General features: G+C 41.3%; 1 protein-coding gene across 5 annotated transcripts in view; it reads right to left on the bottom strand.

Annotated features, from left to right (window-relative positions):
- trip12 (thyroid hormone receptor interactor 12) overlaps positions 1–15,071 on the bottom strand; it is a 74,334-nt gene that overhangs the window by 4,373 nt on the left and 54,890 nt on the right. For all 5 annotated transcript variants that reach the window (XM_053623352.1, XM_053623354.1, XM_053623350.1 and 2 more), the window contains 14 exons: positions 14,881–15,071; positions 13,720–13,871; positions 12,030–12,187; positions 11,862–11,935; positions 10,237–10,436; positions 9,810–9,937; positions 8,569–8,720; positions 6,782–6,924; positions 6,162–6,318; positions 5,938–6,036; positions 3,975–4,089; positions 3,705–3,859; positions 2,909–3,073; positions 2,020–2,184 (listed from right to left, as the gene is read on the bottom strand). The exon at positions 14,881–15,071 is cut by the window's right edge and continues 1 nt beyond it. In XM_053623352.1, coding sequence (XP_053479327.1) covers positions 2,020–2,184; positions 2,909–3,073; positions 3,705–3,859; positions 3,975–4,089; positions 5,938–6,036; positions 6,162–6,318; positions 6,782–6,924; positions 8,569–8,720; positions 9,810–9,937; positions 10,237–10,436; positions 11,862–11,935; positions 12,030–12,187; positions 13,720–13,871; positions 14,881–15,071 — 2,054 coding nt within the window. The remainder of the gene's footprint in view (positions 1–2,019; positions 2,185–2,908; positions 3,074–3,704; positions 3,860–3,974; positions 4,090–5,937; positions 6,037–6,161; positions 6,319–6,781; positions 6,925–8,568; positions 8,721–9,809; positions 9,938–10,236; positions 10,437–11,861; positions 11,936–12,029; positions 12,188–13,719; positions 13,872–14,880) is intronic.

Raw genomic sequence — 15,071 nt, 5'->3', positions numbered from 1 at the left:
CTGTTTGTGTGCATCTCATACCAAATAGTTTTAGATATTCAAACGAAATACAACATAAAACGAAAGCAACCTGAGTAAACACACAATACAATTTTTACCCAACATCCATCACTAATGTAGAAAAACTAATTGCCCCCTTAAACTTAAAACCTGGTTGTGCCACCTTTAGCAGCAATAACTACAACCAAAAGCTTCTGGTAACTGGAGATCAGTCTTTCATTCACAGGACTGTGGTAGAATTTCGGCTCACTCTTTGCAGAACTGCTTCAGTTCAGACACATTGGAGGGTTTTCAAGCACGAACTGTCCGTTTAAGGTCCTGCCACAGCATCTCAATTGGCTCAAGTCAGGACTTTGACTAGGTCACTCCAAAACTTTAATTTTGCTTTTTGAGCCATTTAGAGGTAGACTTAATCCTATGCTTTAGATCAGAGGTTCTCATCCTTTTGTAACTAAAGCCCCACCAAGCCTCCCCCATCATGTGGCACATCATGTGCATGTGGCAGATGCAGAGAGAGGTGAGAGTGCAGTGGGAAAGCAAGACCTCGCATTTGCAGGACAGTACTGATGACATTTGGAAAGCTGCTAGGTTTGTCCATAAAGTCGCTAGATTTGTCGTTGGGTGCTTTTTTTGAAAAAAAAAAAAGTCCCTAAAAGGGTCTGAAAAGTCGCCAAGTTGGCAACACTGGTCTGCACCGACAGCAAGATAAAAGGCAGACTAAACTCCGTTTCCCCAGCAAAAAAAGAAAATACAGATGGAGAGGGAATGCAGAGTTTCATTTACGAACATTCTATTTGAAAACCAATAAAATACACAGAGAACCCAAATGATGCCGTCTGTGTTTTTCTTGAAAACAATTTGCGCCCCCCTTTCCAATCTCTCTGGGCCCCCCAGTTGAGAACCACTGCTTTAGATCATTGTCTTGCTGCATAATCCAATTGCGCTCAACTTACGGACTGAAGACGGGACAATCTCATTTAGGAATTTCTGGTAAAGAGCAGAATTCATGTTTCCCTCAATTATTACAAGTTGCCCAGGTCCTGAAGCAGCAAAACGTCCCCACACCATCACAATTCCACCATCATGCTTGGCCGTAGGTATGATATTCTTTTTGTGGAATTCTGTGTTTGGTTTATGGCAGATATATCAGGACCCCTGTCTTCCAAACAGTTCCACTTTCAACTCATCAGTCCACAGAACAATCTCCCAAAAGGTTTGAGGATCACCAAGGTGTGTTTTTGCAAAATTCAGACGAGCCTTAATGTTCTTCTGGGTTAGCAGCGGTTTTCACCCCACCACTCTTCCATGGATGCCATTTTTACCCGGTGTCTTTCTGATAGTGAAGTCATGAACAGTGACCTTTATTGATGCAAGAGAGGCCTGTAGGTCATTTGATGATGTCCTTGGCTCTTTTGTGACTTCCTGGATGAGTAGTTGTGCTCTTGGAGGAATTTTGGAAGGTCAGCTACTTCTGGGAAGGTTCACTACTGTGCCAGGTTTTTCCATTTGGAGGTAATGGCTCTCACTGTGGTCCTATGGAGTCCCAGAGCCTTTGAAATAGCTTTGTAGCCCTTCCCAGACTGATGTATTTCAGTCACCTTCTTCATCATTATTTCTGGAATTTCTCTCAATTTTGGCATAGTACGTTACTGGGTAAGACCTTTTAACCAACTTCATGCTGTTGAAAAAGTTCTATTTAAGTGCTGATTTGATTGAACAGGGTTTGCAGTAATCAGGCCCGGCTGTGTCTAGTCCAGCTGAACCCCATTATGAATGCAGTTTCAAAGATTTGGGGAATTAGTAACTAATACATTTCACACAGGACCAGTCGGAATTGGATAACTTTTTTTGCTTCAAAAAATAACATCATATAAAAGCTGTATTTTGTGTTTATTCAGGTTGCCTTTGTTTTGCCTTAGATTTTGTTTTAATTTCTGAAACAATTTAGTATGAGATACACACAAAAAGAAGTAATCAAGATGGGGAAAATACTTTTTCACAGCACGGTATGTAACTCACCCTTAGGTACTCCTCCAGGTTGTGTATGGTGACTGGGACGTCTTTGCCTCCCTTCTTCAGCTCGATGTTCGGGAACCCTGGCAGTGTGAAGTCCAGCCCTAAATCCTCCACTGAACAGCCATTCATATTTAAACTCTCCAGAGCCTGCTGTAGTGTCTCCCTTGTCTGAGAATACAGATGGACAGGGACACATTTTTTCAGAAACTGATGTGGGCTCTTCTAAGAGCCTTGAGAAAAGAGAATTCTTGTCATCTGACTACTGCTTACTATTACTCATAAAGCAAGCCACTCACCCACCCTATGCAGCCTACAACTCGGTCTTTAGTTTGATGATGTTGCCTGGTAACCATATTCACATTAAACTGAACGTAGGCTTCTGATATGCATATTGGATTGTCACACTACATAATGCCCGATTCATCGTGACCTCCAAAAGCTCAGAGGAATGCATTTATCAAGCATCCTGTCGTTTACCCTTTCACTGTGTGAGATTCAAATTCAATTTAGCCATAATTTTGATTTTAAAAATTGCTGCTGACAGACAAAGTATGCCTAAACCTAGCTGAAATCATACAGTCCAAGCTTGGTTTTAGTGCTCTTACTAGAAAGTCAGTCATTTTCAGTGCTACAGTGTTGATTTATATGGACTGCCATGTCGTACCCTAACTTTTAATGAGACCCATCTCACTGTACCTTATTTGATCTGTACACATGGAGATCCACATTCAAACAGAAATGAAGATTGTGCATGAAGTGTGTGTGTAGGCTATAATAAGAACACTAAAGGGTTACAGGACTGATACAAAATCTCAGTAGGAAACACTGACATCGCCATGACTACACCACTTTCTTAGAAAAAAAATCCCTATGCATGTGTGTGTGTCCATACGTAGGATTTGTCCAGCTCTAGTCTCTTCTTCTGCCTAATGATGTCCTCCAGGTGCTGGATGGATGTGGCCACACCGGGGTCGATGTTCACCAAATCGTGAGAGCTTATTGACGACTCATTTCTCAACATCCACTTGTAAAAGGGCAGGCCCAGGGGCAGATCCAGCTACATACACAATCATCATAAATGTAAATTAGTTTTGAGTTACACTTTCAGACCTGTCAGCCAGAATCAGTAACCAATTTCAAGCCCCACAAAAGTGCATGAGTAATTGCAAGTGACTGGTCATGACATTACAATTTGTGAATGAATACTGCTGAAGTCCAGCATCAAGTGGAGCACAAGCACGAAGCTGTAATCACCATTTAAAATGTTGTATTTGTTACAGTGGAACTAAGGTACGAACTGCAGTCTGATTGGTTACAGCGGCACTGCAGGTGGGTGCCATGGTTTGACTGGTTACGGTGGGAGCCTCAGTCAAATTGGTTACAGTGGCACTGGAGGCAGGTGATTACTTATAGAGGAGTTACAGGCTAACCGGTTACAGTGGATTTGGGGGAAGAAGCCGTTGTATGATTAACTACAGTGCAGGTCAGGGTTGAAACTGCAGTCTGATTGGTGCTGGTGGTATTTGGTTCAGAAACTGCAGTCCTGCTAGCACAAGGCATAACCACCTTGTCATTTAACAGAACTGCAATCTGCAGCACTTTTAAAAGAGCTGATAAACACACAGAGGGAAAAAGCTGGAATTTATTTACAGGTGCACAGAAATCAGAGTGTAAGAGTGAACTCCTACCAGTCTGAAGTCCATGATGGCTTTAGCCATGAGTTTTCCCAGAAAGCGGAATTTCATCTTGATCTTGGCGATGTGAGCTGGCTTGGTGCTGCGACCAAAAGGGACAGCAAAGAGGCCCCGAGAGCTGAACATGTACTTGGTGCCTTCCTGACTCCCTGCAGACAGGAGATGACATGGAACAGACAAGAGATTACCATCATGGAACAGAGTCTAAGGATAATTCCATGACCAAACTGTGGCGGACTGCAAGGAGATAATGAGTGTAGTGACCTTTAGGGTTGGCAAGGGTGACCTCCTCTCCCCGCCATAAACCCAGATCGGCTCTCTGCAGCTCCTGAGACACAAGAGCGTAGAACTCCAAGGTTGGACCAAGACCCGTCCCCACCTGGGAGAGAAAAATAGAAGGGGACAGAGAGAGGGAGAGAATGAGTAGTGTTCAGGTGTCTCTCATATCACCGCAGGAAGGGGTCAAAAATTGTAAATGCAACAGCTAAATCGTACAACCCCAATTTCAAAAAAGTTGGGTTGCTGTATAACTCGTATGTTACTCACAATAGAACATTATCACACATATCAAACGTTTAAACTGAGGAAATGTACCCAGAGAAGACAGCGGCATTTCCGGATCATGTTCACATATGGCTTCTTCTTTGCATGATAGAGCTTTAACCAGCATTTGTGGATGGCATGGTGAACTGTGTTCACAGACAGTGAGTTCTGGAGGTGTTTCTGAGCCCATGCAGTGATTTACATTACAGAATCGTGCCTGTTTTTAAATGCAGTGCCGCCTGAGGGCCCGAAGATCATGGGCATGCAATATATTAATTTTCACCCTTGTCCCTTGAGATTTCTCCAGATTCTCGGAATCTTTTGATGATATGTACTGTAGATGATGAGATATTCATAGTATTTGCAATTTTACATTGAGGAACATTGTTCTGAAATTGTTCTACAAATTATAGATGCAGTTTTTCCACAGATTAGTGAACCTCTGCCCATCTTTACTTCTGAAAGACTCTGCCTCTCTAAGATACTCTTTTTATACACAATGTTACTGACCTGTTGCCAATTAACATCCAGCTGTTTCTTTTTTAGTAACACTTACTTTTCCAGCCTTTTGTTGTCCCCTTCCCAACTTTGAGATGTGTTGCGGCCATCAAATGCAAAATTATTATTTTTTTCTTAAAATGGTACATTTCCTCAGTTTAAACATTTGATATGTTTCCTATGTTCTATTCTGAATAACATATGAGTTTCAGATTTGCAAATCATTGCATTCTGTTTTTATTGACAATTTACACAGCATTTCCAACAAATGTTTTCTATATTACCATTTAGCAAGATCTTACATTTCTTTCTCAGGATTCCAGTAAAAACCCTTAATCTTCTAATTGGGCCAAATACCAAATGGCTTCCTATGAACAATATATAATAACATTTGAGGTTCAGAACAGCTTGTTTGAATGTTTTTGCATGCTCTCTGGTGTGCAGTCAAACCAGGGCCACCAGAGCATTTGGGGCCGAGGGGGTGGGAGCATTTCTCCTTAAGGAGATCTCCTTTGAACGATAAAGGGTTAAAGTAATAATCATGATGAATCAGTATCGCTAAAGTTTCATACATTTTATTCTGGATCGATTACTGGAACATTCCTCAAATTACACCCTTCAAATAAGGTAAGCAAGGCTTGCTGGAAAAATGTTTTTCACTATGATGAAAAACAGCCTACTGCGGAACGTGACTTTGTTTTACAATTAGTGTTATCTAACTTTGTGAACTAATTGTTTGCTGTTATTAGTTTCCTGATGAGGATCATGCAAAATGAAGTGCATGCACTTTAATAATACGTTGTAGAATTTTCCACAGAAGTGGAATGTAATGGAGTTAACCCTAGTGTTATATAAGGAAGCACAAACAGATGTTTTGGGTTCTTTATTGTTTAATAAAATTAATTTAAATAATATTTGCGGGATGTATGGTCTAATTGCAGTATTTGTTGCGACGATATCCATCATTAAAATCATCAAGAACCCGAATAACCTCCAGAGAAACGCATCCTACTTTGGTAGGTAGAGCTTTGTGATAGGAAAGTGACGCAAGCCATGATACAGAAAGCTATTTTTGGTTGAGAAAAGCTAGTAGTGTGCATGTCAAGCAAGCACACTCAGGACAATGCAGTTCATGCCATTGGGTAAACAATGGTCAGCTAGCGTGATGCAGAATTGAGGAGCTCACCTCGTTTTCATACTGAATCTCCAGCATGGCTCTGGAACTTCCCAGATCCTGCATCACCGACTCCGCTTGCTTTAACAGCTCATCTCTGTTTATCGTTCGCTATAAGCAGACAGAACCACACAGACAAAAAAAAAAAAAAAAAAAAAAAAAAATCACATCATGTTCATTTTACTTTTAATTCAGCCATTATTACAAACAGCAGTAATAAGGTAGCTGTCGCATACCTTCTTCCTGTCGAGGCGGGGTGCTACGCGGCTGTCCTGCGAATCTGACTGGTTGATCTCGGGGTTGGTGTCAAGTAGACGCTGCATGGCGCGGTCACGATCAAACGCAGTGACGTAGAACAACATCTGCCTCGTGTCAAACGGGAAAAAGAACGGACTGGACAGAGACAGACACACGAGAGACATAAGCAACGCAGCCAAGCGACAGGAACATCACATTGTGTGTGAGTGTGAGAAAGAATGCGAGTTAGTCGGTCAGAATATGTAACATCGGCTGTGCTCTAAATCAAAGATCAAGCTCTGCTTTACAGAATATTGCATATACAGTCAGGGGAAATAACCTTGGGGAATTGAAGTCTGTTTGCCAAGAAGAATGGGCCATAATTACGCACAATCTTGCAAAAACCCAATGACTTTTTCCTACAAATGTTGTGAAGCAGTAATTGGTAACAATGGCTTTGCAAAAATATAATAATAATAATAATAATAAATTACGCTAACCCATGTTGTGTGTCCAACTACTTCATTTCATTTTTCAAAACTTTTACCCCTGTGTGTGTGTGTGTGTGTGTGTGTGTGTGTGTGTGTGTGTGTGTGTGCGCGCGCGTGTGTCAATATACCAGGTCTTGCCCAGCTCAGTGAGCCAGGGTGGGATGTTTCCAGTCATGATCACAAGCGGATCCTGCAGCTGTCTGTTTGCTTTTGCGGTCAGTTTACTGTTGATGAACTCACTAGTGGGAATGATCTCCTTACACACAGCATTCTGAAACACATACCAAGAGATTAGACTGAGAAGCAAAGCTTTAAAATGATTATACACAGCTCACTGACTACAGCCGTGCGCTCCAAAAACACAGCACACTTACATTTACATTTATTCGTTTAGCAGACGCTTTTATCCAAAGCGCCTTACAAATGAGAAACTTGGGTACCGTCTGGCTAGACTCAATGTTTATTCGCTAGCAAACATTAATCTTAGCATAATCCCTCATTTAACATAGAGCTAAGAAGGGTCATGCCATTTTACAGCTGAAGCCGAACGTTTAGATACACCAAGGCTAAAGACATTCAAAATCAAATTAATTCACAACTCTACAGATTTCTAGTCGAAATACTTTTCCTGTGTTAAGCCAATTAGGGGATCTACTTACTCTCCGTGAGAGATCATTTCAAAAGAATATCTAAGAGACATACACTTTGCTTTTTAATTACTTAACCTGACTTGAACACTCGGCACAGCCTTCCACAAGCTTCTCTGTCAGAAATTTTTCCCATTCCATCTAACAGAACTGAGGTAACCCTAGGTTTCTGGGCCTCCTTGCTCGGACATGTTTTTTTCAGTTCAGTCCACAAACGTACTATGGGATTCAGGACAGGGCTTTGTGATGGCCACTCCAATACATTCACTTCATTGCCTTTAAGTCATTTTGTTACAACTCTGGAGGAATGCTTAGGATCATTTTCCAGCTGGAAGACCCAGTTGTGACAAAGTTTGAACTTTCAGGTAGATGTCTTGAGGTGTTGCTTCAGTATTTCTCAATAACTCTCCGTACTCATGATTTTATTTATTTTCTCAAGTGCACCAGTGCCTTTTCTAGCAAAACACCCGCACAATATGATGCTGCCACAATCGTGCTTCACAGTTGAGATGGTGCTCTTTGAATTAATATCCTCACTCTTTTTCTTATGCCAGTCTTAAAGTAGTGGCTTCTTCCTTACAGATAGCTTTACAGGCAAAGCCCACGTAGGACTCTTAATGGTGGACGTACATCATTACAAACTGGAGAATGAGTTGGAGGCATCAGGTACCACTGTTGTTGGGGTTCAGACACCACCACTTTTCAGACCAAAATTTGTTCATCCCTGGGCATTTCCCCGAACTATAGGGTCCGTGTGGTCCCGAGGTTTTTATATTTACGTACAACTGTTTGCACAGTTGCTCATAGTACCTGCAGTCGTTTGGAAATCGCTCCCAAGAACGATCCTGACCTGTGAATGTCTAGTACTCCGCAGCCCCCACCCCCCAAACTAGTTTCTACAGTCACAAGTGCACGCTCGATTAACTCCTAATTATGACTCATTATGATCGTCCTGTTCAAAGGGACGATTAACTTGGTGTATGCAAATTATTTAATTAATACATGCACTAGTGAATTAAAGCTGAAATAAATCCGTCTGTAATCGTTTTCGTTAGAGGTGCTAACTGACTTGCCAAAAGAAATTTAACATGAAAATAGTAAAGGATTAAAAAAGTTGAGATTGAATATCTTTAGCCAAGTTGATGGAAAATTTTTGGCCTCATTTGTATTCCTTTACTCTTAAGATGGCAGCCACACAGTAGTATGGAAACCAGTACTGGGACCCAGGGCAAGTGTGTGTATGTGCAGCTGTGCATGTATATACTCACATCGTAGAGGTAGAACCAGTATCTGCTGATGGAGTGCAGAACCCTCAACAGCAGAATGACCTCCAGTGAAGGGTCGTCGAACGTAATGCCCTCTGGAGGGTCAGATATGAGGTACGACTCCAACGGGTTACTCACAATTGGACACACACCATCTACAACATGCACACAAATTCATCAAATGAATGTATTTGCCGTTATGAGTCTGAGACAGTGTTCGGGAACCTATGACGCCACCTATGGCTCAAGAGCAGGGGAAAAAAAAATATAGGAATCACGAAAGCTAGTGCGTAAATTTAATTAAAACTTTACATATTTTAAAATATTAAATAATTCATAATCGCTGCTGGTTTCTCATGTATACACCAACTGTAGCACAAGCAGCTCAAATGTTACTGGACAATGAAGCAGAGCGGTAATTCCCCGGTCTAATTCATAAATCGGTTGAAAACTACGTAGGCTAAAAGAAGAAGAAAAAAGACGAATGGAGTGACAAATTTGCATATTTATAAGTCACATTAATGGTAAGTGTTCAGTTTACTCTTATTTACACACTGCATATTGTATTGAGTTACCATTTGATTAAACTATCATAATTGGTTAAATGATGTCCAACAGGCCTATTAGGTGAAAAACATACAACATGTCAAATGGCCTTTATTACATTACAACTTTTTATAATTACGCAATAATAGTAAAGATAATAACTGTAATAATATATACACATCTAAAAAAATTTACATTAATAATAAAAAATCTAATTTTTTTGGCTTTCATGGCTCTACCAGCTGAAAAGATTCCCGACCTCTGGTCTAAGATAATGTCCTTGCCATTGAAATTTGAGAACAAACGGATTCCAAATTGAGTATTAGCCTCCATTTAAACCAGCAGCAATGCATTGCAACAAAGTGGATGGAAGTCATTTTTAAGTGGGAGCTGGTGGTTTACAGAGACAAGCGGAAGAAACGGTAAATTAGCAAAAGAAGTGGGCAGGGTCAAGACTTACAAGAAGAACGAGCAGAGTAACTTCAAGCAAATATAAAATGGAAACGATGCAGTGGTGACCAACTGTGTAAAATCCCTAGTCCAGAAGGAGGAAGATGTCTATTGCTCTATAGAAGGGTTACCTAACAGTGTACTAGCTAATCAGGTTATGAGGTGAAAAACGCTGCTCGTTTTAAACGCAGGGAAAACGAACACTACATTAGCCCGTGAGTGAATGAGTGCAGATGAAATGTCAGTACCGTGCCACAGCTCGTCCTGTTTCTTAGCGTTACGTGGTGAAGTTTTAGTGGGAGCCGTTTGTGCTCGACCCCTTTTCCCTCCTACGGAGTCCTTACAGCCATCCTCATCCTCTCTGACCGGCTTATACCTGCGCACACACAAACAAATACGCACAACGTACAAAAATTACCCAACGTAGCATTCGTAGCTGTAATAAGTAGGTTTGCTCTTAAAGCTATTATGACTTTTACATTGATGGCTTTGATTTTTTGGTGAAACCAGTAGATAATCAGCATCAAAGCATGAGATTAAAATGCACATGGTAAAGAATAATAGTAGAGAAAGGCAGACCTCTGAAAGCATAAGCTTTGAAATGCGTATATAATATATTTATAGACAAAGTAGGCTATGAGACAACCGGTTACACTAAATGGTGTGTGTATATACCATATCGTGTGTGTTTTGGTCCAGATGCCGGCACGACCGAGAGGGTTGGCCTCATCGTCAGTGCTCTCACGCTCCTCCTCCGGCTGCAGGCTGAACTGACGCACCGCCTGGTACACGGTCATGTTGTAGGGCAGCAGGTGATCAGCGATGTAGAACTGCAACCGGTGGCGCACGCTGCCCGAATTCAGGAACTGAGCCGCCTGTGCAAGGGTCAGAGGTCGTGGACATGAAAACAACGACACTTGCTTTTCACTTAGAATAATGCACTGAAAAAGGTTTACAAAGCAAGTGATGACCCAACGCACTACGCAGTGGACTATCTTTTAGCCGTTTCTCAATATGAGTTTTATGCGATCTTGAGTCCTCATATACTCGCTGCAGTTAAATTTCAATTCTCGAAAAAACGCAAGCACCGGGGACGCATGAAATTACCTGGATGTGTTCTTGATATTGAGGATGCATCGGATGCACACTTGAGCGCACAGAACCCGCTTGAAGTCGAAGAAATCATTGCAGCAACAGAACGACGGACACCTGACCCGTAACTAAGTTTTAACAACGTTCTTTTTTGCTGCGTATTTAGATCGTAGATTTCGATATACGATTTAGACTGAAATAGAAAGTGCTGTGAAAAGGTACTTGATATTTTCCATTTTTGTGTACACCTCATACTAAATAGTTTTAGATCTTCAAACGAAATACAACATAAAACAAAATACTTTTTCACAGCTCTGTATATGGTGTGTCGAAAAATCTAATTTATCCCTCAGAAGTATTTTAACTAAACTATGCTAGCTTCCATTCTGAGGTAACAGTAAACGTGTTAGCCTACCATACTAAAACATGCTTAATTAACTTTTGGTTTAACAGTAACGCTATAAAGGGTATACGCGTGATGTCACAGTAGGCGGAACTCGCCGCGGTCACACCCACTGAGTGACAAAAGACTGAGTGGCAGCATTAGCGTACAGCATGAATTCCATAAAAACACACACATTTAAAAAATAAATAAATAATAATAATAAAAAACCACATCTAAATGGGAAAAAGCTGTTTTGCGACCGACTGTGCTAACAGATTCAACAAGAATTCGGAGCTATCTTTTAACAGAGTGTCAAAAAACATTCAGTCCTTTTTTACCAAGTGGAGCAGTGTAAGTTCTTTTGGCACGTGGTATTCATGTTGTACAATGATGAATAATTTGTACATATTTCTTTTTAAACGCTGCCTATTTCCGTTGATGAATAACATGGGCTCATTCATTCTCTGACTGTGTTTTACCAAATATATAACCTTAGTAAGTGGAAGTAGTGTTCACTACAAACAAACTAGGACTAGCTAGCTAATTTCTCCAACAAATATCGCCTTGAAGTAGGACCAAGTGTTAAGGCTTTTGTTTGATTATCAAAAACACACACACAGCGCATTGCGGTCTAATAATTTGTAAACTTATGATTAGATGTTTATGATCGTTACTAAATAGCGAGTAGATCTGGGAAACGCCCACAAAGACTGAGGTTAATAAATCGTGATGGTGGTTTGGTGTGATGGAATAAGATATTCTCATTTCTAGCGTATGTACTAGACAGTGCAGCAGAAAAGACAAGTTCAGAATGAACCCATACAAGTGACTCATCAATTTCATCGTCTGATCCGTCATCGTCGCTGTCCTCGTCCTCCTCTCTGATTCGGCCATATCCTGACGAGAACGCGCAAGAAACTGGGTCACGTCATTATAGTTCAATTATGCACGTTATGAAGTGAGTCACATGTTCAACTAAACACGCACCCACCTCTAACGACAAGGTATCTCTCAATAGCCTGTACTAGTGCAAGAGGGTCGATTTTAACAGGCCCTCCCTTCCACTGCTTCACGTTGGTACAGTCTGGGTGTCTCTGCAGTTGGCACTTCAGCTGGTGTGTGTTGAAGAATTTCAGTGCTTGAGAACCTCTGGAAACGCACACAAGCAACTCGATTAAACAGCAATCACGAATTTATTCATGACTATATCCAGAGTACATGCATACATACCATACACACTAGGGGTGTAATTATGTGTTTTTGTATTAACAAGAAAACAGGCATAGTCTGTACCAAATTATTATTCCTTTTTTTTGGGGGGGGGTTAACTCTACAACTACACCCTAGAAACTAATCACCATAGTACCTTTAGCTACACGGCTGAACTGCTCCGGTGCAAGTTATGTTCTGGGTAAGAGAACTCAAACCCAACTTGGACCAATCAGCTGTGAGCAAAGTGACTAAACTAATTCAACTTCTGGGGGCAAATTGTAAGGAAAGCACTTCGCAGAGAAAGAGGTTTTAGTGATCGACCAAATCCCCTGGCTTTCTCTGATACTTACTTGCATGAAAGATGTCGAGTTTTCACAGATAGAATCTCGTATCTTTGTCCACTTCTTGAACCGCGCATTAAAAATCTGACATGCCGAAGCCGCGCTCTTACTGTACCACAAACTCTATGTATTGCTTTGCGGTTCTTTGTGCGCGATACATATTTGCATGCGGTGGCATTAGTCCTATACGAATATATTTTCACAAATTGATATTTATGTTTGAAATATTTCATGAAAACAACTGACATTAATATTAAATGAAATTACATTAATATGTTGGGGTTATAAGTTTTCAATCTGTTTAATCTCATTGTGAGCCTATAAAAGTAAACTTGCGCATTTCCACAATCAGTAAAGTTCCACCAGCAACGTTCCCGAACTTTGGCAGTCGTAACTGTGTTGCTTTTTGCGGTTAGTGTAGGTTTAACTTAGGCCAGAACATATTTGCAGAACATATTTCCTCATAATAACTTCTTGCTTTTCAACCGGAAGTATGCTTCTTCCCCGCCCATGTTGAGCGCTATTGGTTATTCCGTGCCGACGTCATGCTTTTAAGTGCACGCGCTCGTGGACTAATCACAGCTTAAAGATCAAAGCCTGAGTTGTCAGAGAAAGTTGATAACCAGTGTCATGGCACCAATAAAGCCTGATTTGATTAGTTTTGTCAACTCGAAATTAATTCCCTAACCCCGAGTTTGTTCAACTGCCTTCATGGTACAGGCCCGAGGTAACCATCCGCATGAGGTTCAGCAAGCTGGACGTTAATGTAAGAACCTTCTGCTCACGCTTTTTCATGTTTGCGCTCGTGTGGCAGGATCGCAGTCCACGAAGCTCCCCTGCTTTTATTTTTATTAAACAAAAAAAAACTTCATGACTGTTTAGGACATATCTGCTCAATAATGTGTGCGTCCAGTTACATCCATAATACACACGTGCGCACACAATGTAAAATACTGTACAAAGTAAAAAGATACCGAACAAATAAAATGCTGAAAATCATCAATTACACAAAGCTTCCCTGGATTCCAATATTGTTGTCAAAATATATTTTAACGTAAGTTCTACACTGACGGCCATAGGGGCAGAGTTTGATTAACGGAAGATAAATTGGTTGAGCTGAAGCCGTACCTGCTGCCGTTACCATTACCACTGGGAAAGTCATGCACTTTAACAGGAAACTGCTCCATCTGACTCAGGCAACTGTTCATTTTGTGCACAAGTGCCAACAGTGGCCCGTTCTCTGTTGGCTCCAACCGGAACAGTGGCTCCTGCCCTGGAACCTGCACACACATACACCATAAAAATTATTTGAGTGTTTCTAAATGCCATCTACACTCACCTGACATTTTAATAGGAACACCTGCTCATTCATGCAATTATCCAATCAGCCAATCATGTGGTGGCAGTGCAATGTATAAAATGATGCACACACAAATCAATAGTTTTACTTAATGGTCACTGAAAAACACTGCCTGGTCTTTTTCCATTCTTCAACTGTCCGGTTTAGGTGTGCCTGTGCCCCGTGTAGCCTCAGATTACTGCTCTCGGCCAAGGGGAGTGGAACCCAATGTGCCCTTCTGCTCTTGTAGGCCATCTGCCTTAAGGTTTGAGCATTCCGAGATGCTTAGTCCAGATGTACAGCCAAGCTCAAACCTGTGTCAACTCTGAACTCTCAACAACAGGGTGTTTCCACCTGCAGAACTGCTGCTAACTGGATGTTTATAGACTGATGTGCGTGAAAATTCCTACAGATCAGCAATTTCTGAAATACTAGAGTATCTAACTAGAGTATTACTAGAATCGACGCGCCACAATCGGCAGTGCTTAACTCTGTATTGAATCCTATCCTGTTTACAACACACTTTCTCCAACGTGATGCTACAACTCAGAAAAAAATGACCAGATTCAGTACAGAGAGAAAACTGTTTCAAGATGAGCAGTACAAGCAATATGACATATTTTTACTCTTATTATTCACATCTGTATGTCCTCTTAAATTAATACAGTGAAAATGACCTGTGAGAGGCAAAGATTTAATTTGCAGTATTTTATCTACTGACAACGGCTTAGCTTAGTACAGGAATTTGCAGCTCCTGTCACAGTGTTAATTAAACGATCACACCATTTTAAAAGCCACAGAACTCCCACCGCTTAGCAAAGCTCAATAAGGACAGCTGAGGAGTGGCGAATATGACCAGACCATTCAGAACGACTTTCGAAGCCTTTCCAGAGTCTTTCCAGAGGAGGTGTAACGAGGTGCTGCAGACACTAGGTGGTGCCGTTACTCACAGGACTGCCGTAGAAAATGTGCAGGAATCTTTTGATCCTCTCGTCCCTGCTGACGACGTCTCTCTCACTTTTGGAGGTTAAATAGAGCAGCAGCTGCTTCACCAGGCCACTGTGCTGAATCTCGAACGAGGACACGTCCGACTCGGACACGATGCTACAGATCTCCACTAAACACTCCACGCCGCCATCCA

This window comes from Ictalurus furcatus, chromosome 4, assembly GCF_023375685.1.
Source record: "Ictalurus furcatus strain D&B chromosome 4, Billie_1.0, whole genome shotgun sequence".
Lineage (NCBI taxonomy): Eukaryota > Metazoa > Chordata > Actinopteri > Siluriformes > Ictaluridae > Ictalurus > Ictalurus furcatus.
This window is presented reverse-complemented; position numbering and strand designations above follow the sequence as displayed.